Source organism: Grampus griseus (assembly GCF_964374135.1).
Source record: "Grampus griseus genome assembly, chromosome: 6".
NCBI lineage: Eukaryota > Metazoa > Chordata > Mammalia > Artiodactyla > Delphinidae > Grampus > Grampus griseus.
The window spans coordinates 56,553,074-56,576,445 of record NC_139000.1 but is presented as its reverse complement, the minus strand read 5'-3'; the positions used below and the strand labels follow the sequence as shown (position 1 = coordinate 56,576,445).

Sequence of the window (23,372 nt, the reverse complement as noted above, 5' to 3'; positions counted from 1 at the left end):
ACACACAAAAGTAAAATAACTTGCTAGAGTTCAAGTGCTGTTTATAGTACCATGAGAAAAATAAGTATTGGTTTAGTTGATACCTTTTCTTTAAACACCTCTCACACAATATGGCAAATCAGACTGGTGTGCAAGTAAATGTTTAACCAACAACTTTCCAGGGAGGTGGGGGAACCCTGATTTGTGGGTTTTGCCTATTTCCATGGTTGTAACTACTCCCATCATGGCCAATTTGAGCTTACCAATGTGATGTCACTGAACATGGGGTTGGAAAAGATGTGCACTCTCAATTCTCATGTGCCTGTATGAAGTAGCTCAGCACACCATTGCTCTCCCATAGTATTTCAACACTTAATTACTAACAATGGAAAGATCATCAACAGTAAAACCAAAAATACATAATCATATGATCAAAAATTAGAAGGAAGTTACGAATTGAGTTATGAATTTAGTCATGTTATGAATTGAGTCAAGTTATGAATTGAGTCATGGTTTATAGCTGGAATTTATCCACCTTTAGAAGTTATCTTAATTTTTAAAGACAAACTTCTTTTAAAAATTTAATTGCAAAATATAGATAGCACACATACGAAAAATGCATAATCACAAATATGTAGCTTTGTGAGTTATTATAAAGCAAACACCAGAGTACCCACTGCTCAGGTGTGAGAAGTAAGATACTTCTGGCACCCCAGAGATCCTGGTACCCTTTTCCAAATACATCCCCCTCTTACTCAAAAGATGGTCACCATCATGGCACTTACGCTATTAATCTCCTTGCTGGGCTTTATAGTTTCATGTCTGTGTGTAAACCCTGACAACAGTTTTTTAAATGTACAGAAACATAAGCATCCATATATACATACATTCTCTTTTTTTTTTTTTTTTGCGGTACGCAGGCCTCTCACTGCTGTGGCCTCTCCCATTGCGGAGCACAGGCTCCAGACGCGCAGACTCAGCAGCCATGGCTCACAGGCCCAGCCGCTCTGCGGCATGTGGGATCTTCCCGGACCGGGGCACGAACCCGTGTCCCCTGCATCAGCAGGCAGACTCTCAACCACTACGCCACCAGGGAAGCCCCCTATACATACATTCTTTATCTTTTATATTTTACTCAATTTTTTTGTGAGATTCAAATATGATGACCTAGGTAACTGAAGTTCATTGACTTTCATTCCTACTTAGTACGCCTTCGTATAAATATTTATTTGTAGGGGTGACTACTTGGTGGTCACTTGTTTTTTTTCTAATTATTGGCAACTGCAAACAGCACTATTAATATTGCTGTATGCATCTTCTGCTGCATGTGGGCACACGGTTCTCAAATACATACACGCACAGACCCTCCTAACAGTGAAACTACTGGGACATAGGATATGTACAGATCAAACTTAATCGTTATTACCAAACTTTTGCCAAAGTGGTTGTACGATTTCATACTCCCGCCAGCAATGTGTGAAAGTTCCTGTTGCTCCACATCTTCATCATCACTTTGCATTGTTGATCGTTTAAATTTTAGTCTTTCTGGAAGGTGTGTAATGGTACTCAAGTTGGATTTTATTTGCATTTTCTGATAACTAAAGAAATCTCTTCATATATTCACTGACCCTACAGATATCCTCTTTCGTAAAGTGCTTATTCAATCCTCTTGTTCATTTTACTATGGCACTGTCAGTCTTTTTCTTATTAATGTATAGAGATTCTGTATATAGTCTGGTTATTCTTAGAAGAATGTGTGTGTGTATTTGCAAATATCTATATGTATGTGTGTGTACATATATCAAATATCTTCTCTTACCCTGTAACTTTCCCTTCAACCTTCTAAACTATATTTTGATAAACATAAGCTCTTAACTTTAATGTAATCCAATTTCTTCATTTTTTTGCCTTGATCTTCTGTTTAAAAAATATGTATTTTCCTACTCTAGGGCATGAATACATTCTATTTTGTTTTCTAAGAGTTTTCTAAGAGTTTTCTAAGAGTTTTCAGGTTTTGTCTTTCACATTTTATCTACACTGCACCTGCAACTAGCTTTTGTGAAAGCTTTAAGTCAAGCTTCGTCAGATAAGAAAACCTGGAGTCGGGGAAGGAGTGACTTGGCCAATGTTATACACCTGATAAACGACTCTATTAATTCAAAAAAGAGGTGGGGGGAGCAGTCAAGTCTAAAATTAATTTTCATCAGCAATATGGAAATATTATACATTTTATTTTCTCCGAGGTATGTTAGCTTAAAATGAGCTAAAAATACATACTCAGTATCTTAAAAGCATATGGACAATCGCACCAAATGGATATGGATAAACATATTACATTGTCTTGATCACATATTGAAAGGGGAGAGGGCAGTATTTAAGAGTGTTATAAATACTAACTTTTTCTTCATCAGAAATAAATGTGAGTATTCCAAAATATAAAACATAGATTTATCCAGGCTCCTGTTTAGAAATATATCTACAATCAAAATCAATATTATGTTTAGACTTAAATATTTTCCTGTGTTGTGAAAAACAAGGCAGTTTTTCACCCCCAAAAAATTCTGAACCAAATTTTCTTCTCTCAAGTTAAACAAGGAATACATTTACAAAACTCTAAATATTACCTTTGTGAATATTTTGTGCATGTGTTCATTTACTTCAATTAAAATGTTCAGACAGAACTTTAAAACTCTGTAAGCTCAGGCATATAACAAAAATCTTATTTTTTAACTATAATTTTAAATCTTAACACATCAGATTTTCTTACATAGGAATCGTAAGCACAACATACTTAGGACTTTATATATATATATATATTTATATATATATATATATATTGCATATTACCATCTCCCCGACCCCAGCCTGGGCCCTATACCAGTAAAATTGTCCAGCTACAATCTGTATTTGCACTACTTATCCTGAACTATGTTGCTATTACTATCATCTACCAACTGAGAAAGGAGCAGGAGGAGGAAGGGCGGTGCTTCTCACACTCTTTCTTCACCTTTGGGCACAGACAGCTATCTGCACCCGCTAGGCTACTTGTGAAACTCTGTATTATGCATAACCTCAGGCCCAGAACAGGCTACGTCCAGAACACTGCTGCCAAAGAATTTAGCCATTGCTCGTATAATAATGCTTCATCATAACCTTTCTCCACAAAAACAGTACAAGTCTTACATTTAAGGACTCTGTCACCTTTCACTTTCGCACCTGGACCACCAACTTTTTAGACAAAAAGTCAGGGTGTCAAACCTCTCACTCTGGAAAAAAAAAGTTAAATCTAAAGTATAAATCTAAAAAAATGTCATCAACCAGACTACCCTGGTGGCGCAGTGGTTAAGAATCCGCCTGCCAATGCAGGGGACACGGGTTCGATCCCTAGAGTCCGGGAAGATCCCCCATGCCGCGGAGCAACTAAGCCCGTGCGCCACAGCTACTGAGCCTGCGCTCTACAGCCCGCGAGCCACAACTACTGAGCCCTCGTGCCTAGAACTCATGCCCCGCAACGAGAAGCCACCGCAGTGAGACGCCTGCGCACCACAATGAAAAGCAGCCCCCGCTCGCGGCAACCAGAGATAGCCCGCGCACAGCAACGAAGACCCAACGCAGCCAAAAATTAACTAATTGATTGATTTTTTAAAAAATGTTATCAAGCAAGACAGACTGTAATCTGAGGCCAAAGTCACTACTGTTGGAATTTCTCAACCACTTTCTTCAAATCATAAATTAAGACCAATTCATTAAATGGTGCATCAACAAAGAATTTCATAGGTGGATCTGTTCCCCAGGGCTAGCCCTCAAAGTAAACTAGCAACATTAATGCAGTTTTGATCTTTACAATTTGATTTGCTTTGGTGTAGTTTTATACATTTGCTATTGCTGTCACTTCCAGAAAAAGAAGGAAATCAGGTGAAACTGAGTCCATGTGACTTGATGTAAAAGATGGCAAAAATGACTGGGAATAAAACAGTTTATTGTATTCCTAGTATAAGTAAAAGGGAATTGCCACAAGATTGAATAAATGAGTAACTCCAGCTTTGTCAATGAGTCTCACTTAAAAAAAAAGTCTGGACTCAGGTGTGTCTGGTTCAACATTCAGAAAACTAACTGTCGTTCTCATTAACGTCATTCTGTCAGAGAACACCCAAGGCAGCACAGGTGTCCTCTGTGTGCCTGCAGCTCCCTTGTGAGGGTAGTGCCCGCTTCCTCTTCTAAGGTTACTAAACGTGCCCCCAACCACAGAACATTCACTAATCCCAGTGGAACACAGTAAGATATATGTTTTCAGGCAACAAAAGAGGGAGAACAACAGGACAAAGGGCTGCATTCAGAGCCCAGAGTAGAGGACAGACAGTCACCCTAACACCCTTCTGCCCAATAAAGCTCAAAACCTTGCTAACCGGTTCATTTTAAGTTTATGATCAAAATTCTGTGTGTCAAATGATTCTGAAATATCATTCTCTTCAACTTGATTTTTTTTCCTCCTCAAAGACAACCCAGAAATGTTAAGGTTCCAAAAATGAGATCTTTAAGAGCAAACCTAATGAAAAGATTAAGTAAGGATAGCTCATCTGAGAAATTCACTATAAACCTTTATCTTCCTTTTCTCTCACCCACCCCTAATCAACTTTCACTCAACTTAACATCCCCAAATTTTAAACCTTTTCTAGGAGTGACCTGAACCATACATATCAAATAACAGACTTCAAGGCAGAGATGTCAGAATAGTCCAAGGTTACAAGCAGCTGCGTCCAGATGCAGGAGGAGGACTTGAACACCAACCCCTGCCCTTCTGCAAGTTCTCTCTGAGGCTACTGTCTGTTTTCAATGCTACTGGACCTTCCACGGAGATGGGGTTCCAAGTAGGACCCGTGACGAGCCACAGTAGAGAAGGCTCTGCTGGGGCTCAGGAATTTATGTGGTGATGCCAACAAGTCTACAGAAACCCAGATTATAAACTTAACATTTAGAACAAGAACAAAACAAAGCAAGTAACAATAAAATCTATTCTTGAGGAAAATTTTAAATTGAACTAGATTTCCATTATAGAAAGATATACCTATCTCAGGTTAAATTCAAATCTAGATAATCTCTCTTTCAAAGCTCTAACTCTGGGCTTATGGGGGCAACCCTGCAATGCAGTCTTGAGCGCCTTAGGGACCACCTTATGTCCCTGAGCACATCACAACTACCCCTGACAAGACTCCCTGCTTCTGCTCTGCCTCCCCCTCAAATTCATTCCTGATGTAGAAGCCAGTGTGATCTTATCAAAATAATGTCACAAAAATAACAAGTAAACAAACAAGCAGCCACCATATCCTCCTCTCCTCTACTTTAAGCCTATCAATGCTTCCCATTGCATTAACTGCATTAATGGATTAACAAGAACAAAGATTTTGCAAATGTCTTCCTTTGGAAGAAACAAGTTTCCACATCAAGAAGACTAAGCATAACTGAAAGGCCAAGTGATCATTTTCTGGCTTAAAAGATCTGAGGATAATCACCTTTGCAAGACCCGCTCGATGGGCTCCTTTAGACTCCATGTATGCGAGGTATTTGTTGAACTCCCGGAATTCCTCCATGCAGGGTCTGAAGGTCATGATCTTACAGCTGGGGTTGAGCGGACTCTCCACCTTGGCCACCTCCATGATGGCTGGAGCAGTCTCTGCAGAGAAGATGATGCGGGCATCAGTGCTGAGTTATTGGGTGGTGAGGTCAGTGGTCATTTCTCCCAAATAGCAGGTAAGCTCCTCCAGCAAAAACTCTTCTAGTTACTTAACCATTCCCTTCTACCACCCTGTTAGGGAGACCCCCTCATCTCTCCCCAGACTCCTGAAAAGAAAAACTGCCTCTAGTTACTCCTCCTCCCAAGCTTCTATTCCTGGCATTAAATCACTGACCTAATTATATTGCTCTCCTCCTCAGAGTCCTTCCTAGAAAGAATGAATTTTCTAGGGACTTCCCTGGTGGCGCAGTGGTTAAGAATCCGCCTGCCAATGCAGGGAACAGGGCTTCGATCCCTGGTCCGGGAAGATCCCACATGCTGCGGAGCAACTCAACCCGTGAGCCACAACTACTGAGCCCGCGTGCCACAACTACTGAAGTCTGCACGCCTAGAGCCTGTGCTCTGCAACAAGAGAAGCTACCGCAATGAGAAGCCCATTCACTGCAACAAAGAGCAGCCCCCGCTCGCCGCAACTAGAGAACGCCAGCGCACAGCAGCAACGAAGACCCAGTGCAGCCAAAAATTAATTATTTTAAAAAAGAATAAATTTTCTAACTTTGCAAGTTTACAGAAGGTGTTGTTCCTATGCACCAGCTCTGAAACAGACTCTCATCCATGCACCTATGTAAGGGCCTGGTGCCGGCTGAGAGGTTAATGGACAATATTCCACATCCCCAGCACAGGGCTTACTCAGGTGCACTTCTACTCGTCATGACATGCTTTCCTATAACAACTTACAAACTATCCTGTCCGCAAAACCACCGGACACCAGGCTAAAGTACTGGAGACACAGAAAGGGGTAAGGTTGCCTTCCAAGCTCACTGTTTAGAGGCCGAACAAACTTCAATACAAAACTATACACAGGAAGGAGTTCCTGACTCCACCTGAGTTACTCAGAAATAACTTCCCTAGAAAGAGGCAGAGTTAAGCCTTATGAGAAGATGCAGAAGTTTGCCAGATGAGAGAAGGAACACTTTATGTGGTGAAAATATTTGGAAGCTTGCAGGGATGGAGAGGGGAGGTTAGTTTGTCTGGAGTTTAGAAAGAAAAGATTATACAGATCAAAGTAGAAAAGTAGGCAGTAGTAGTGTTGCGAAAACACAAACTTAATCCTGCTGTCTATGAACAGCATGATTCCTTCCACAAACAACTACTGAACACCTACTGTGTGCCAGGCACAGGGAATGCCAAGGTGATAAGGAGCATGGGCAGGCATGCATGCCTCAGGAAGGAGTCCAGCCCCACCCCACTTCCAGATGCAGCAACACTGCCTGGCATCCGACAGCTCAGACAGCAAATCCTCTCAGAACAAAGCTTTCCTTTTCTCATCTTTTTATAATAAATTTAATCTGCTTGACAAAAAGAGAAGTTGGGAAGGGATGGGGTAGATAAAGGGGAAAACATGCAAGGGGATAATAAGAAGTTAAAACAGATCAGGACTACAGATGATGTGATCATCATTTACTGAAGGTTTAAATGAGCGTCTATCTCACAAAGTGCATGTGGGGAGGGAATTCCCTGGTGGTCGAGTGGTTAGGATTAGGTGCTTTCACTCTGGGGCCCCAGGTTTGATCCCTGGTTGGGGAACTAAGATCTCACAAGCCATGCAGCGCGGCCAAAAACAAAAAAACAAAGTGCATGCGAGGAAAATGAGGTACATCAAAATTAAACCCTGCCACCCTTCAGGATTTTATAAATTTGAAAATACTCTGTGTGGAGATATATTAATACACAACAGAAAATATTCTGTATTCTCCCTGTCTCAGAAAGGGGTCATGCAATTTACAAACGTTGCACCTAGAGCTTACCTGGTGGTGCAGTGGTTGAGAGTCCGCCTGCCAATGCAGGGGACACAGGTTCGAGTCCTGATCTGGGAAGATCCCACATGCCGCAGAGCAACTAAGCCCACGCGCCACAACTACTCAGCCTGCGCGTCTGGAGCCCGTGCTCCACAACAAGAGAGGCTGTGACAGTGAGAGGCCCGCGCACCACGATGAAGAGTGGCCCCCGCTTGCCGCAACTAGAGAAAGCCCTCACACAGAAATGAAGACCCAACACAGCCAAAAACTAAATAATAAATAAATTTATTAAAAAAAAAAAGTTGCACCTCACCAGCCACTTCCCTTCAGGTGCACATGCCTAAATCCATGGGCTGCAGGATAAAAGTCTCACCTCTACACAGGATACACATAACCCTCTAGAAGCGTCCAGATCAGGCCCTTGCAAGAACTATCATGGCCTCGTCCACCACCACAGCCTGCATTACAGTGTATGCTCCAATAATACTCATTGATTTTTTTTGCTTCTCTAAACGAGTACAGCTCTCTACGCCTTTGCCCAAATTATTCTCTCCTGTTGGAGCAGCCTTTACCTGTTTCCTCACCTTTCAAACTCCTGTCCACTGTGGAGATTCCCAACCCTCTGAGGCAGGCCTAGGTGAGCCACCCTGTGTTTCTCGACCTCCCTCTCTGCATTTCTCTTACATCAGCTGCCTGTCCCAATGGCACCTACAACCAAACACTGAAGTCCAAGCTACTCAAGGGAAAGGCAGGATCTCCATCTCTTTAAGCCCTGGCATCCCATCTGGTACCCAGCCTGGCTCATAATATCTGCTACAATAACTATTTGCTAACTGAATGAAGGAATAAATGCCAAAATGTCATCGAAGTATTTACATTAAATGACACCAAATGCAGGAAAAAGGAAAGCATTGGCCCCAAACATGGAAAAGTTACTTAGAAAACAGATTCATTTGACCAGTAATATTACCAGAGTAATAGAATGTAAAAATCTGAGCAGTGAGAAAGGGGAAGAAGTCCCCAGAGCACCTCTTAGAAACATCTGGTACACGGAAGGCAGCCTTACTTTCCCATGGTTGAAGAACAAGGGTGTCCTGCCTCTTCCTCTAGGCAAAGAGCTTGAGAAGCCACTAAAGAAAATTCGGAAATTCAGCTGGTCATTCAACAACTAAGTACTGAGTGCCTGACTGGTGGGTGGACATTCAGAAAGGAATGAAACAAAACCCTAACAGCAGTGGAGTGAAACAGACAATAAATAATAAGTGCTATGAAGAAGTAAGCCAGGGTAGGGGCACAGAGTGCAAGAGGAGGGGTAGCTGCTTCACATGGGGTGGGCAAGGGAAGCCTTTCAGAGGCCTGAAGGAGGAAATAAACCGTGAGATATCTGGAAGAGCATCTGAGGCTGAGCAACAGTAAGGAGCCTCTTGGGCTCTTCAAAGAACAGCAAGAAGTGAGTGTGGTAAGCAAGGTAAGAGAGGACATGGGGCGTGGGGTGAGGGGAGAAAAGGGGCTTGGCTTTTACTCAAAATGAGATAGAAGCGATCTTGAGCTTCTTCCCCCTCTTGTACATCATGTTCTAACATGTGTTTCCCACCATCGGGATGACACTGCTTTCTAAGGTAACTGTTCTGGAGGATGTTAAGCAGAGAAGTGAGCTGACTCATTTTGTGATAGAAGTGAGAAACAGAGGAGTCAAGATTCTGGTCTAAAAAACAGAACAATAGCTCTGATAAGAAACTGAAGCAGGGGCTTCCCTGGTGGCACAGTGGTGAAGAATCCGCCTGCCAATGCAGGGGACACGGGTTCAAGCCCAGGTCAGGGAAGATCCCACATGCCACGGAGCAACTAATTTCATGTGCCACAACTACTGAGCCTGAGCTCTAGAGCCTGCGAGCCACAACTACTCAAGCCCGCGTGCCTAGAGCCCGTGCTCCGCAACAAGAGAAGCCACCACAATGAGAAGCCCGCACACCACAGTGAAGAGTAGCCCCCGCTCACCACAACTAGAGAAAGCCCACGCACAGCAACAAAGACCCAACGCAGCCAAAAAATAAATAATAAATAATTTTTTTTAAAAAAAAGAAAAACAAGCAATGAGACTGTTAAGATATGCGGCAAATACATAACAATCAGAATTAAACCCTCACCCTTGATCTAGCTTGCTAACTCGTCTGAGAAGTAAACTTTGCCTCTTCCTAACGTCACTACTTCCTTCAGTACACAAAACCAGTTCTACCTCCAAATCAGGTACATTTACCAAAGACCTAGATAGCTTATACTTAGACCTTTTCAATCTATAAAGTTAATACATGATCATGATAAAATTTAAAACGTCAAAGTATCTTAAGATTTAATGTTAATCCCACCACCCAAATCTCTGCCAATATGACAGGCAAAAACGTCTGGTGCAAAGTTTCATTTCTTTGATTACTAGTGATACCGATCATTTTTGGACATTTATAACCATTTTCATTTCATTTTGGGGTTGCCTACATACCTTCTTTACCCTTAAAAGTTAGTTTATAAATGTTCAGTTCCTTGAGTTTTTCCTAATCCACCTTTATCATTATTAAACTTAATCATGTTGCTAGGATCAAATTCCCAGCCCCGCTTCTCTCTTTTACCTTTATTTCTCTGAGCAAAGCAGAAAAGAAGGTTTAAAGTGCTCTTGCAATAATGTTTCCTAGTTGGAGAAAGACATATTTTGCAAGAAACATCTCTATGATTTTCTACTGAAGGTGATGCAATAGACATTTTTTTTTTAACGCTACACCTCTTTACAGACTGAGTCCCCAAAGTGAGTGACAACAGTATCTGTGATGATAACTTTGTTATTTTGCCTCTACAGAGCTGGCCTTCAATGTTTTCGAGACCACTCAAACCAAATAATCATATTTATAGTAAGTACTCTAAGAACTTTTTTAATGAACTACAGATCTTTTTCATTAAGTGGAAACAAAAACAAAAAAATCTAACACGAATTCATACTTAAACAACTCACCCAAACCTACTTCCTGAAAAATTTTACCTTATCATGAAGGGAAAACAACTGCTCTCCTTATTCTAATAATATATCTCTATTTGGTAATAAAAAAGAAACTAAGGCTGAGGCTTTCCTGCTAAATGTCAATCTATAGCCTATATTGCTTTCCTTATATACACCTGTATTTCTGACCTGTGTCCTGTTGTTTAAACAATTTCTGTGAGAAGAGTAAAACTGATGGCTCTCACCATGGGAGTATTAGCTTCTTAGACAATGCCTGCCACAGAACTGGTCTACACTGAAGAGGACACTTGGGGATCTACTATAAAGCACAGCCCCCCGGGAGATACAGCACTCACCAGTTAAGCAGATAATGCACTTGGCTAGAAAGAAAAGGAGCCAAGGGACAAACACCAGCTGGGCTAGTGTTCGAAGAGAACTCTGTTCCCACCTCCCCCTGGTTCCTCATGAGGACTTACCCAAACTCTGGAGGCCATCCTTTCCAGTCCTCACTTACTTCTCCTTTCCTACAGTGAGATTTTAAAAAGAAGTTGAGCAGCCAAGGCCTGGGCAGAGCAGGTGCTATTACCCTGCTCTACTCCAGGTCCCTGTGAGCCAGGTTCACCGGAAGGAGGGCCTAGGCCCTACCTGAGGCAGCTGGAAGTCTGGCCTTTCAGTTCCACCACTGCAGCTCACCCAGCTTGGTTTCACAGGGAGCTAAGTAAGCGTCTGCTTTGCAGGCAACCTCGGTGAGGCATTGTTATGGGTTGAATTGTGTCCCCAATTGTGTCCCCCAAAAGACATGGCAAAAACTAACCCCCAATACCTGTGAATGTGACCTTATTTGGAAACTGGGTCTGTATACATATCATCAAGTTAAGAGAGGTCAAACTTGATTAGGGTGGACCCTAGTCCAACATGACTTTGGTGTCTCCTTATAAAAGGGGAGGAGACTCAAAAACAAACTTATGGTTACCAAAGGGGAAACACAGGGGGGAGGGATAAATCAGGAGCTTGGGATTAACATACACACACTACTATATATAAGATAGATAACCAACAAAGACCTACTGCATAGAACAGGGAACTCTATTCGGTATTCTGTAATAACCTATATGAGAAAAGAATGTGAAAAAGAATGAATATATGTATATGTATAACCAAATCACTTTGCTGTACACCTGAAACTAACACATTATAAATCAACTATAATCCAATAAAATTTTTCTTAAAAAGGTGGGAGGGGAGACAGACCCAGAGAGAAGAACACAGATTGAAGCCATGCAGCTGCAAACCAAGGGATGTCAGCAGGCACAACCAGCCACAAGAAATCACAGAACAGATTCTTCCCAGATCCTTTAGAGAGCGCATGGCCCTTCTGACACCTTGATTTTGGCCTTCTAGCCTCCAGAGCCGTGACTGAATAAATCTCTCTCATTTTGAGCCGTATGAGTTTGTGGTAATTTATTACAGCAGCCCTACCAACTAAGACCAGCATCAAAGGCCAGACCGGAGGGAAAGAAGTAGAGAGAGCAACATTCTCCAACCCCAGTTTTATCAACAGTAAAGCTCATGATACTCTGGCCTTCCATTTGACTCCTTCATCTTTCTCAGTTGGTTCTAGACTTGGGTGGGAAAGGGAGGTGGCAAGCCTCTACATCAGCCATTAGCATCCCTAACCAGGTACTGAACCACAACAAGAACATCTGGCTTTAAAGGCTGCTCTTTCCTGTCATCTGAGGACCCCACAGGCCTGGGGCCCTCAGTTAGAAAGCAAGACAGCAAAGAAAAGCTCTCGGTATGACGTACTGAGAAGGACACACCACCACATATATGGCTATTCCTGCCAAAAATGTAGGTAACCTAAATCTAATCACAAGGAAAAAGCTAAATTAAGTGACATTCTTAAAAATAAGTGGTTTGTACTCTTCAAAAATCTCAGGGCCATCAAAGACAAAGAATGAAAAACAGTTCCAGATTAAAAGATTAATGTAGTATGTGATCCTCAGATCATGGACCAAAAAATTTTTTCTCTTCTCTTTTTTTTTTTTAAGTGACTTAATGGTATTGTTTTTTAATTTTTGAATTTTATTTTATTTATTTTCTTATACAGCAGGTTCTTATTAGTCATCAATTTTATACACGTCAGTGTATGCATGTCAATCCCAATCGCCCAATTCATCACACCACCATCCCCACCCCCTCCACGGCATTCCGCCCTTGGTGTCCTTAACGTTTGTTCTCTACATCTGTGTCTCAACCTCTGCCCTGCAAACTGGTTCATCTGTACCATTTTTCTAGGTGCAACATACATACGTTAATATACAATATTTGTTATTCTCTTTCTGAGTTACTTCACTCTGAATGACAGGCTCTAGATCCATCCACGTCTCTACAAGTGACCCAATTTTGTTCCTTTTTTTTTTTTTTTTGTGGTACGCGGGCCTCTCACTGTTGTGGCCTCTCCCGTTGTGGAGCACAGGCTCCGGACGCGCAGGCCCAGTGGCCGTGGCTCACGGGCCTAGCCGCTCCACGTATTTCGTTCCTTTTTATGGCTGAGTTATATTCCATTGTATATATGTACCACATCTTCTTTATCCATTTGTCTGTCGATGGGCATTTAGGCTGCTTCCATGACCTGGCTATTGTAAATAGTGCTGCAATGAACATCAGGGTGCATGTGTCTTTTTGAATTATGGTTTTCTCTGGGTATATGCCCAGTAGGGGGATTGCTGGATCATATGGTAATTCTATTTTTAGTTTTTTAAGGAACCTCCATACTGTTTTCCATAGTGGCTGTATCAATTTACATTCCCACCAACAGTGCAAGAGGGTTCCCTTTTCTCCACACCCTTCATCTCTTTTACTACAAAGAATATTTGTAGGACAAATGGTGAAATTTGAGTAAGATTCGTAGATGAGATAATAGAACTGTGTCAAGGTTAATTTCTTGATCTTGATAACTGCACTGTGGTTAGAGAATATTCTTGTTTTTAGGAAATATATGATGATGTATTTACAGGTAAAGGGGTATTACAAGTTACTTTCATACGGTTCAGAAAAGAATACGTGTATTATACACACATACACAGAGTAACAGAGAGAAGGTGAGAGTGAGAAAATGATGAGCATGGAACAACTTTAATATTTGGAAAATCTAGATGAAGTGTATGGCAATAACTTTGTCTTTTGGCAAGTTTTCTGTTATTCTGAACTTATTTCAAAATAAAAAGTTCAAAAAATAACAACTAACAGGAGTCAGGTCAAAAGGACGTAGGAACACTTTGGGAGGCAGAAGATAGCCGTGGTGGCCCCATGCATCACGATAGATCCTGAATGGGATGAAAAGGACACCGTACAAACACAGCAACAGCAATGAGAACGTGGATACATACTAACTGGTAATGGGAGCCAAGATTCTCACTCTCGGGGAACGGAGTTCACGAATAAAAAGAGGGAGGAAACTAGAGTTAACTTACGGCACTAGGAGGGAATTTGGAGGTACTGGTATAAACTCACAGTGTGTGTGTGTTATGTGCATATATGTATATGTACATGTACATGTACAGATAATTCCTTAGCTCTGCCCACTGAGAGGCTTGGAGAGCAGTAACACCCCAGTAGCAATGAGTTCTCAAATCTCTGTTGCTAAATACTACCATTCTCCACTAAAAGGAACCAGGGCTTCTTGGATAAAAGTCTGATTCCATGGCAGGGGAAGAAAAACTACAAGGTGGGCCTGGAATATCTTGTGCTAGAAAGTAAGGAAATACTCAAAATAACAATGGGGACAGGTCAAAAGGACAGAAAAGCCAACTTGAAGGGGCTTCCACGGGCTAAATCTGGGGGAACTGAGCATAAAAATAATTGATAATAATAGACTATAATCAACTAAATAAAGCAAGAAACCATGAGTCTATAGTGAAATAAATACACTGTAAAATATTTTTAAACCTGTAAGTCTATAATATTCCTTAAAAAAAAAAAACTGATCAATCACCATTAGAACACATCAACATAATACTCCAAAGATTTAAAATAAAAGAAACAGGGGGACTTCACCGGTGGCGCAGTGGTTAAGAATCCACCTGCCAATGCAGGGAACACAGGTTCGAGCCCTGGTCCAGGAAGATCCCACATGCCGCAAAGCAACTGAGCCCATGCGCCAAAACTACTGAAGCCCGCGCACCTAGAGCTCGTGCTCCGCAACAAGAGAAGCCACCGCAATGAGAAGCCTGCGCACTGCAACGAAGAGTAGCCCCCGTTCGCCGCAACTAGAGAAAGCCCATGCGCAGCAACAAAGACCCAACGCAGTCAAAAATAAATAAATAAATTTAAATTTTTTAAAAAAAGGAAGGGGGACTTCCCTGGTGGTGCAGTGGTCAAGAATCTGCCTGCCAATGCAGGGGACACAGGTTCGAGCCCTGGTCTGGGAAGGTTCCACATGCCGCGGAGCAACTAAGCCTGTGTGCCACAACTACTGAGCCTGTGCTCTAGAGAATGTGAGCCACAACTACTAAGCCCGCATGCCACAATTACTGAAGCCCACATCCTAGAGCCCATGCTCCGCAGCAAGAGAAGCCACTGCAATGAGAAGCCCGCGCACCACAACGAAGAGTAGCCCCCGCTCACTGCAACTAGAGGAAGCCTGAGCACAGCAACAAAGACCCAAAGCAGCCACAAGTAAAATAATAAAAAAGTAAAATAAAATAAAAGGAAGGAATCAAGGCTCTGTCCTTCCTGAACAAATGATATTTTAGGTGAGGAGGAGAATCTGTGACCTCACAATATGTCACTTTGGCATGTGAATTCTTTTGAGCTGAAGGCAATCAAGACCCAGCAGAGTCAAGAAAAATTTTACCTATCCCTTAACTACCTGAAGAATTTAGATTGGGGCCCTCGGTCAGAAAGAGAGCTATTACCAGAGATAACTTTTAATCTGAAAGTCCTACCTGTACAACAGAGCAAACATCTACTATCAAACATCTGCTCTTCTTATTGTCCAGTGAATTACCCTCCTCACCTTTGAAGCCCCAGGCCCCTACCCCATTCCTTAGCTCAAGATGGCATATGAGCCTCAACTGCCCAACCTGCCCTTGGGTCTCATAAACTTGGGGCTCCTGTACATATGAAATTAAATCTAGTGTTTTTCTCCTGTTAATCTGCCTACGTCAATTTAATTATTAGACTAAAGAATCTAGAAGGGAAGAAGGGAAGTTTTTTCTGCCAGTACACAGGGTAAGCAAAGAATTAATGGTAGAAAGTTCTTTATAGAAAACTTCCAACTAATAAAAGTAGAAAAAATACAATTCTATGATCACGATTTACCTTTTTTTTTTACAATCCCTAATAAAATAATCTACAGAAACATCATCAATAGATGTTAAAATCAAGAGTTGACAAGTTAATGTGAAGTTTTATAATGGAGGAATCACCCTCACAATCGGTGGACTAAGTAGACATGAAGCAATGCAAAATATGTAACATCACCTATTAATCATACTGACCCAAAAAAGTAAATCTGAATCTAAACTCGAGCCATAAAATCTAACTACCAGTGGTCAGGAAATACAGGGGCTAGTGAAACAAACTAAACACCACCACAAGAAAGCAATATGTTAAACACTGAATGTGGGATAGTCTATATTCCGAAAGCCAATGGGGGAGGGGGGGTGGGTGGGAGGGGTGGGAACAAGGAACTGCTACAGCATTAAAAAGACATGATAGATATGAATTAAAACTATATGCATCACCAGATACTTACATAGAAAAGCAGTAGAATGATGGAGCAAAGGAGGAAAAAATAAGATTAAAAGAGAAATAGCAAAACTGGAACAAAAAGCGTCTTTTATATGTTTATATGTATATACATATCAATACTCTGTTATAAATCAGAAAATGCCTTAGAAAATTCCTCATTTAAAAGGCATAAAGGGCTTCCCTGGTGGCACAGTGGTTGAGAATCCGCCTGCCAATGCAAGGGACTCGGGTTCTAGCCCTGGTCCAGGAAGATCCCACATGCCGCGGAGCAACTAAGCCTGTGCACCACAACCACTGAGCCTGTGTGCCGCAACTATTGAAGCCTGCACGCCTAAAGCCCATGCTCCACAACAAGAAAAGACACTGCAATGAGAAGCTTGCACACTGCAACAAAGAGTAGCCCCCGCTCGCCGCAATGAGAGAAAAGCCCGCACACAGCAACAAAGACCCAACGCAGGCAAAAATAAAATAAATAAATTTCTAAAAAATAATTTTAAAAATAAAATAAAATAAAAGGCATAGATTAGGGACTTCCCTGGTGGTCCAGGGGGCCACCATTCTCCCAATGCAGGGGGCCTGGGTTCAATCCCTGGTTGGGGAACTAGATCCCACACGCATGCCTCAACTAAGAGTCTGCATGCCACAACTGAAGATCCCACATGCTGCAACTAAGACCCGGCACAGCCTAAATAAATAAATAATAAAAGGCATAAATTAGAACACTGAACTTTTTGGATTTAATACTCAGACTTCTTTTTCCTGTCTGCCATATTACTTTCAACTTACAATGTTCAATGGCTGAGTATCAGAGTTCCTTTATCACCAATCAGATTCCACTAAGTAGGCAATTATTAGAAAATGGATGGCGCGGGGAGGCAAACTTCCATTCAGTTATAGCTTGTGCAACATAATAACCACCTAATTGTTAGAAATCCTATTATCCTTTTCCCTTGGGATGAAGTTTCCATTCATCACTATCAATACAACGACCAGCGACTTCCCTGGTGGTCCAGTGGGTAAGACTCGGCACTTCCAATGCAAGGGGCCCGGGTTCGATCCCTGGTGGGGGAACTAGATCCCACATGCATGCTGCAACTAAGAAGTCCGCATGCTGTGGTGAGGATCCCGTGTGCTGCAACTAAGATGGGCACAGCCAAAATAAATAAACATTAAAAAAACAAAACAAAACAATACAAAGACCAGTAACCATGTTGATAAATTAGGCCATGCCCAACTCCTCAGGTGGAAGCACTAGACAAGACAAAAGGTTACGGTAACAAATGACAGTTACTCCACTTTCTAGCAATTCAACTAAACTGACATCACAGTGGTAATATCAACCAAAGAAAATGGCATCTTACACAAAATCACCATCACAATGGGAGCTGAACTAAATCATTTCGTATATTTCTTTCAAATTGTGACTGTCTTCACTTAAGAGGCAACCAAGTAAAGAGGCAAGACCAGACCTTAAAGTCAAACCAGTCAGATTCTAATCCCTCCCACCTGCCTCCTACACTTAATAGCTGCAGGGCATCAAGAAAATTACTTAAACTACACCTGATTCCCCATCAGTCAAATGAGATAACACCACCTCCTCTACAGCACTGTGATGGGGACTCAATAAGTTGCTAAATATAACACTTTAGTACACTGCCAGGCTATAGTAGACACAGATGTTGGCTTTTAAAAAACAAACAACAAAAAAACCTATTCAAATTAAATCTCTTCTATTAGCTTCTTCCCCACTGCCTACAGACATGCTCAAATCTCTCCCATATAATTTTTAAAGGCTCCCTGTACACCATGGCCCCTCCTACATAGACCTCAGCTACAGCCTTCAGCCTTCTTTACCCAACCCTCATAGACAAAACCCAACAGAGAATAGCCTACACTCATTTTATCTGCTTCATCTATGCAATCTTCAATCCCACTGCAATCTGACATCTCCATAAACCAGTGCATTGAAATCATTCTGGCAAGGGTTGCCAGTGACTTTCCAATTGCTATATCCAATAGTTTGTTCTTAATCCTCTTACCAACCTCTCTTCAGTCTTTATAACTGGACAAGTCCTCTCCTGCCATAGCTTCTGGGGATGGTGGGACATACACCCATCCCCTTCTCACTCTCTTATCGTCACTCCACTTTCTGGAACTCCTTTCCATGCTCCTCTTCGGCCAAACCCCTCACTATTGATAGACTGCAAGGTTCTTTCTGTGGTTGTCTTCCCTCTACACCAGACACAGACATTATGGCAGGGTTCATCCACATTGGCCTCAACTGTCCTTATCAGTGCCTCAGAAATACACAGCAGGGCTTCCCTGGTGGCGCAGTGGTTAAGAATCCACCTGCCAATGCAGGGGACACGGGTTCAAGCCCTGGTCCGGGAAGATCCCACATGCTGCAGAGCAACTAAGCCCGTGCACCACAACTACTGAGACTGCACTCTAGAGCCCTCGAGCCACAACTACTGAAGCCTGCGTGCCTAGAGCCCGTGCTCTGCAACAAAAGAAGTCACTGCCCTGTGCACCGCAACAAAGAGTAGCCCCCGCTCGCCACAACTAGAGAAAGCCCGCGTGCAGCAACGAAGCCCCAACGCAGCCAAAAATAAATAAATAAATAAAATAAATAAATTTTTAAAAATCATATTAAAAAGCTATTAATGAGATTTAAAAAAAAAGAAATACACAGCAAGAACCTCTCTCCCCTGAATCCAAGTCCAGTAAATCTAAGTGCCTACTGGGCACAGCCATTCAGAGATGATTCTCACACTCAACAGAGACAAAGCTGAATCTAAAACTTAACAGGGATAAAAAGGAACCTTTCCTCCAAAATCTACTTCTCTATCCCAGAGTCTCCATCCTGGTTCATTCAATCCATCCATAGTCTTGCTTGTCTTTTTGTGACCAACACTGACCGACACTAATCCTCAAAGAGCTTATGTGTAAGAGGGAATACACAGGTGGTTATGATGCCACAGGCCAGGTGCTGCAATAAAGGGAAGCACGGAGCACCATGAGAGCCTTTAGTAGTACAAGAACAGTGGGATCCAACCTTAAAGAATGTAAAGGGAAGGGAGAAGGAAGAACATCTCTTACACAAGCCCTGCCCTCCACTGCAAGGACCACATCAGAATCCAAGGAGCCATCCTGAGCCCTCCCTCACTCTCCACTTCTGTGTGGATGCCAACTGTTTTCTATTCGACTTTCTGAACATCTTTCATATCCATTCTCTAATCTCCATTCCCAATGTTATTATCCTAAGTCAAGCTTTGGTCCTTTCTTTCCTAAACTACTCCAAGAGAGTCTTTGCTGATTTACATACCTTTTGATTTTCCCCTCAATTCTCTTCTATACACTATAAAAAATACAGAACAAACTTTCAAAGCACAAAATTGATCATGCCATCCCTATTTTAAATCCTTTAATAGCTCAGAACCATTTCAGCATGAAAACCATGATCCAGCTCTTGCCTTCTCCCCCAGCCTCAAAGAGCCTTTCAGCCTACTTGAAACCTTTGCTTCATTCTAACCAAAGTTCCCATGGATGCCAGGCTATTTCCCTCCTTTGCTGTACTGTATACAGACATGCATTATGCGTATGACATTAATGAGTACTTCCTGTGAGCTAGATATCTACAAAGTGCATTACTGTGCACTTCCCTATTTAAACCCTAAAGTAACTCCACTGAGATCAGTGACCATGAATATCTCTAATTCACCAATGATGGAAATTAAAATGCTTACCCAAGATCCCATAGTAAGAGCTGAGGATGTGACCTGAGCCTTATCTAAAATTCTATTACCATATTCATAACTACTATGCTATTTCCTTGGCCTTTCCTCAGTTGGCAATCTGGCAAAAACCTATCTTTCAAAGTTTATCTCAAGTATAAACTGCTTTATGAAGCCTTTCCCGACAACACTCCTCACCAACTACCAATGTCATTTTTTTAATGCTCTCCTCACTCTCACTCCATATCCGCAGTCAATCGTCATTCTTCCTGGATTCTGCATTTGCAAATTCACCTATTTGCTAAAATTTATAACCCCAAAATCAATGATTGTGGCACTTGTACGGTTATTCACAAACACACATGGAGTGGTGAAATATGTGAATCACCCTACATGCATGTTCATCCAGCTGAGGTCAAACAAGACAATGATTTGCCTTCTTGTTTCAGCCCTCATACTGTAAACAAGTATCTTTTTTTTTTTTTTTTTTTTTTTTTGCGATACGCAGGCCTCTCACTGCTGTGGTCTCTCCCATCGTGGAGCACAGCCTCCGGCCACGCAGGCTCAGCGGCCATGGCTCACGGGCCCAGCCACTCCGCGGCACGCGGGATCCCCCCGGACCAGGGCACGAACCCGCGTCCCCTGCATCGGCAGGCGGACTCTCAACCACTGCGCCACCAGGGAAGCCCAACAAGTATCCTTTTTGCAGTCTATTTATTGTCAGTGTTTTTCACATTTTTTGTGCTTCTTTTCGGTGATTTAGCTGCTTAAACGAGCCCCCAAGCACAAGTTCCTAAATGCAAGAAAGCTATGATGTGCTTTCTGATGAAAATACATGTTACATAGCTTCATTCAGTTATCAGTTACATTGTTGGCATGAGTTCATTGTTTCTTTTTTTTGTTTTTTTATAAATTTATTTATTTTATTTATTTATTTTTGGCTGTGTTGGGTCTTCATTTTGGTGCACGGTTTCTCATTGCGGTGGCTTCTCTTGTTGCGGAGCACAGGCTCTAGGCATGTGGGCTTCAGTAGTTGTGGCACGTGGGCTCAGTAGTTGTGGCTCCCGGGCTCTAGAGTGCAGGCTTAGTAGTTGTGACACACGGGCTTAGTTGCTTAGTTGCATGTGGAATCTTCCTGGACCAGGGCTCGAACGCATGTCCCCTATATTGGCAGGTGGATTCTTAACCACTGTGCCACCAGGGAAGCCCTAGTTCACTGTTAATGAATAATTACATATTAAATAAGGTGTCTTTCAACAGAAGCACACATAACACAAGATCAATATATCACCTTGACAAGCGTTGACAAGCACTGTGATCAAAGACACATAGGAATCTAACCTATATTTCCCCTAGGAGCAACGGTTCAGTATTCACAGTGACTTTACAGAACATAACTACCACAAATAATGAGAACTGACTGTACCTAAGCCCTTTTAATTAGATCACTCAGAAAAAGGCCCTACCTACCCCCTCCCCAGCCCATGGAAGCCATTCTCCTCTCTTCCCCTCAAGAATTTCTCCCACCTACAGCAGTGAGCCAGGCAGCCAATCCTGCAGACTACAACTGACCTGAGCTAGCTCAATCACTCCCCCAGGAACTCACAAGTGGGGAACAGAGGAAGCCATGAGGGGCTGTGGCAGCCACTGTCTTCCTTGGGCATTAACAGAAAGGAGATGAGCAGAGTGAGGGGGAGGTGGGTGGGGAGAAAGAGAGAGAGAGATTGATTTGAGAGGGGAAAACTGAAAGGAAAGAAACCAAGCCTGAGCCACCCAGGCATAATGTAAGTCATAAGGTAAATGCCTGAAGAGTCTGCATCTTCAAGAGACTGCAGGGTCTGGGTCTTCCCTGGTGGCGCAGTGGTTGAGAATCCGCCTGCCAATGCAGGGGACACGGGTTCGAGCCCTGGTCTGGGAAGATCCCACAGGCCGGGGAGCAACTAAGCCCGTGCGCCACAACTACTGCGCCAGTGTGCTGCAACTACTGAAGCCCGCGTGTCTAGAGCCTGTGCTCCGCAACAAGAGAAGCCACCACAATGAGAAGCCCGCACACCACAACAAAGAGTAGCCCCTGCTCGCTGCAATTAGAGAAAGCCCGTGAGCAGCAACAAAGCCCCAACACAGCCAAAAATAAATAAATAAAATAAATAAATTTATTTAAAAAAAAGAGAGACTGCAGGGTCTGGAGACTTGAAATCTACATTGCAAAAGGCACTCCAGATATGATTTAAATTCTTCCAATAGGAAGACAGTTGAATTCAGAACTGGGCAGAGTGGGGAAAGAGGTGGAAACCCACAAGGCATCCTTTGTGTTGGAACAGATCTAGCATAGGTAGTCTGGATCTTTAACAGTTCTGGCATGATTCCTGACCCCTGGATCACAACTTAGATAGTTAGTCCATGGAACAAACAAATGCAGCAGCAACTTCCTGCTCCCCAGATCTCAGCCAAGGTGCTATGATCCCGTACCCTGATTCTTCAGTTTTCTATTTGTGGCAGAAATGGCAATTCCCAAGGCAGGCCCACCAGCAATGGTGTTTTGGGAGATATCCCAGGAGATACGTCCCTGGGGTCCCAGCCAAGAACCTGTTCTCCAACCTTCAACAACTCCAATATCAAATCTCTTTCTGGTTAAGTTAACCAGGGACGTGTCCACTGTCTGTAATCGAATCATGACTGATAGAATTATCAAATAGAAACTAATAGCGGTGAGTAGAAAACAAACCTGGTATACAAATAATCAGTTCCTTGTGTATCTTAATGAAATTAAGCCAAATTACTCAAAATTCATTTTGTAGTAATTGAGTAAAATTACTAACTGAGCCATTTAACAAACTAGCCAGCCACTACAGCTACTTTCTCTTACTGGTCTAGCATAGTAGAAGCTATCAATAGCCTTTTGCTTAATCAATTCACCAAATACTAATGCAATGTCTGTGAAAAACGTCACTGCTGCCCACAACATAGGCGAGGCTAGTAGGCTATACCTATTGTGTCTAAGTATCAGCTGAAATGCATGCTTAGCAATCAACAGTGCTTATTTCCAATCCAGTTTATGCAAACTGTGCCATTATGTGATGTGATTAAATATTATTTAAGTAGATGAAGTGTGAATACAAAAATGTTATTGTTTCTACAAAATTTAAGTTAAGTATTTTGGAAAAATCCAGTATAGATAAGATGACTTAAAAAAAAAGGGGAGGATGCCAAAGGAAGTGTAGGAGCTACAGTAGTAAAAGGTTAGGGGGTAAAGGGATTTGTAAAATCTAGAAGGATTCTGGCTCATATTATTTCAAGTGTCTAAACTCTCACTTTAAAAAAACAGAAACTGAGTGGTACATGCTATATTGGGAGCTTATTGCTTATGCAAAAGAGGAAATGCAAGA

The 23,372-nt window shown here is 42.2% G+C and overlaps 1 protein-coding gene across 4 annotated transcripts in view; it reads right to left on the bottom strand.

Moving 5' to 3' along the window:
* KDM4C (lysine demethylase 4C) overlaps positions 1-23,372 on the bottom strand; it is a 410,995-nt gene that overhangs the window by 366,196 nt on the left and 21,427 nt on the right. For 3 of the 4 annotated variants that reach the window (XM_082656307.1, XM_082656305.1, XM_082656309.1), the window contains exon 2: positions 5,490-5,650. In XM_082656307.1, coding sequence (XP_082512433.1) covers positions 5,490-5,633 — 144 coding nt within the window. In that variant the 5' untranslated portion in view covers positions 5,634-5,650. Of the gene's footprint in view, positions 1-5,489; positions 5,651-23,372 lie in introns of those variants that run through there. The other variant, XM_082656308.1, reaches the window with a different exon arrangement.